This window comes from Acyrthosiphon pisum, chromosome A3 (assembly GCF_005508785.2).
Source record: "Acyrthosiphon pisum isolate AL4f chromosome A3, pea_aphid_22Mar2018_4r6ur, whole genome shotgun sequence".
NCBI classification, from domain to species: Eukaryota; Metazoa; Arthropoda; class Insecta; order Hemiptera; family Aphididae; genus Acyrthosiphon; species Acyrthosiphon pisum.
The window spans coordinates 3,827,999-3,829,681 of NC_042496.1; the positions used below are offsets into that span (position 1 = coordinate 3,827,999).

The window sequence follows — 1,683 nt, forward strand, 5'->3', positions numbered from 1 at the left end:
CAAGTGTGCGCTCAACAATATGTGGGTACACGAAAAGTATTAATAACGATAACAATAATAAAGTATGTAATAATATGTATATAATACAATTATATTATTCAAGAGTATATCTCGCGCCAAACGTTTTTGTGTGTTTTTTTTATAATATGAATCTATGGGGTAATATTACACGTACCTACACGAGGACTATATTAAATGCAATACGCGTTGAAACCTACACGACGTGTCGATGATCGAACAATAAAAAGTTTAAAAAGACTTCAAAACGAATTGTTCGGAATAATAATAATAATAATAATAATATAGAGAAATCGGCTACGACGAGTTCCACCCTTGGCCGTCGAGTTTTTGTAACCAAACTCGTCGTGTGCGATTTGATCTAAAGTCTGTTGTGACTGGTCGGGTACGAGTATGTGTACTCGTCGTAAATGGAAAACTACGGGAAAATACCAACAAAACAGAAAGTTTTACTTGAGTTACAACTTTGGTTTATTGCTATTATACACCTCTTATCAAATAATATTATACAACACAATATTAATTATAATCACTTGAATTTAATTTCCTGAAATGAATCCTTTGCTTCGCGGAATGTATTTTTTCAACTGGAGGTTCTAATGAAATCGACGCTTTTTTATAGCACCTGTGTATTTTTTTATGCAATCAAATTTTTCAGGGTCTTTGTTGCTGCGTCTTCGGATATTTATGATAAGTACGGTTTAAAAATCATCACCGGGCTCGACGGAATCGCATCGTCTGGCTCCGCTTGCAGTTCGCCTCGAACTATCACGAGTCGAGAAGTACGAAACTTCCGTCCGAATCGAGAAGTACGAAACTTTCTTCGTCAGATTCACTGTAACCCGTTCCAGACGGCCAAACGTCGTCGTGACACCTGGAGCACACCGCTGTCGACTCGCCCGCCATCTTTCCGAAGCCGATGTTGTGCCGCTGTCGGAAGCTCAGAACCCAAGACGCAGAGCACTTGAAATCCTCTATCTTCAACCCTTCGGCCAGCTGTTCGGTTTTGGCTTTCAACATGGGACCGCTGATGGGCACGTTCGCCAATCGCTGTTTTTTGAACCACGCCAGCACGGCTTCTTCGAGGTCCTTGTGCTGAGCAGTGCGCAGTTGTTTCGTCCGGAGCGACACGATTTCCAACATCGTTTTCAACGAATCCCTCCTGTCCCATATGGTCGAAATCGTCGACGACGAGGTGCCGAATTCTCTGGCGATCGCGCCGATTTCCTCGCCGTTTTCCAACCGTCCGATTATACCGATTTTTTCGTCCAACGTGATCTGACAACGCGACATGATCGGAAGTTTTCATACTACTGACTAATCGCAATCGCTACGAAAACACCACGACTCGCAGAAACGTTGATTATATACATAGAATATACCTACACAATATCCATATCTGAACAGTAAAAAGAGATAATGATTTTCTCGCGGTAACCGATAGGAGCTCGGTTGTCCGTTGTACCCGATATCTCGTTATGATAACCGTATATGCTTATAATACTCCTAAATGTTACAATTCGTTTCAATCTGCATATACTGTGAATTCGTGCCACCGACCTGGAGAGTTTCGCTCGTTCCAAGCCGTATAATATATATATATCTAATGCCAATGCTCGTTGAAGTGATTTCTGTACTGTATAATATATGTATACAACATAATAT

The 1,683-nt window shown here is 41.1% G+C and overlaps 1 protein-coding gene across 1 annotated transcript; it reads right to left on the minus strand.

Annotated features, from left to right (window-relative positions):
- Nucleotides 1-465: 465 nt before the first annotated feature.
- On the minus strand, nucleotides 466-1,343 carry LOC103310072 (tigger transposable element-derived protein 4-like). The gene has a single exon (XM_008187170.3). It carries the CDS (start codon nucleotides 1,309-1,311, stop codon nucleotides 787-789), a length of 525 nt encoding a protein of 174 aa, XP_008185392.1. The 5' UTR covers nucleotides 1,312-1,343; the 3' UTR covers nucleotides 466-786.
- Between the last annotated feature and the right edge of the window lie 340 nt (nucleotides 1,344-1,683).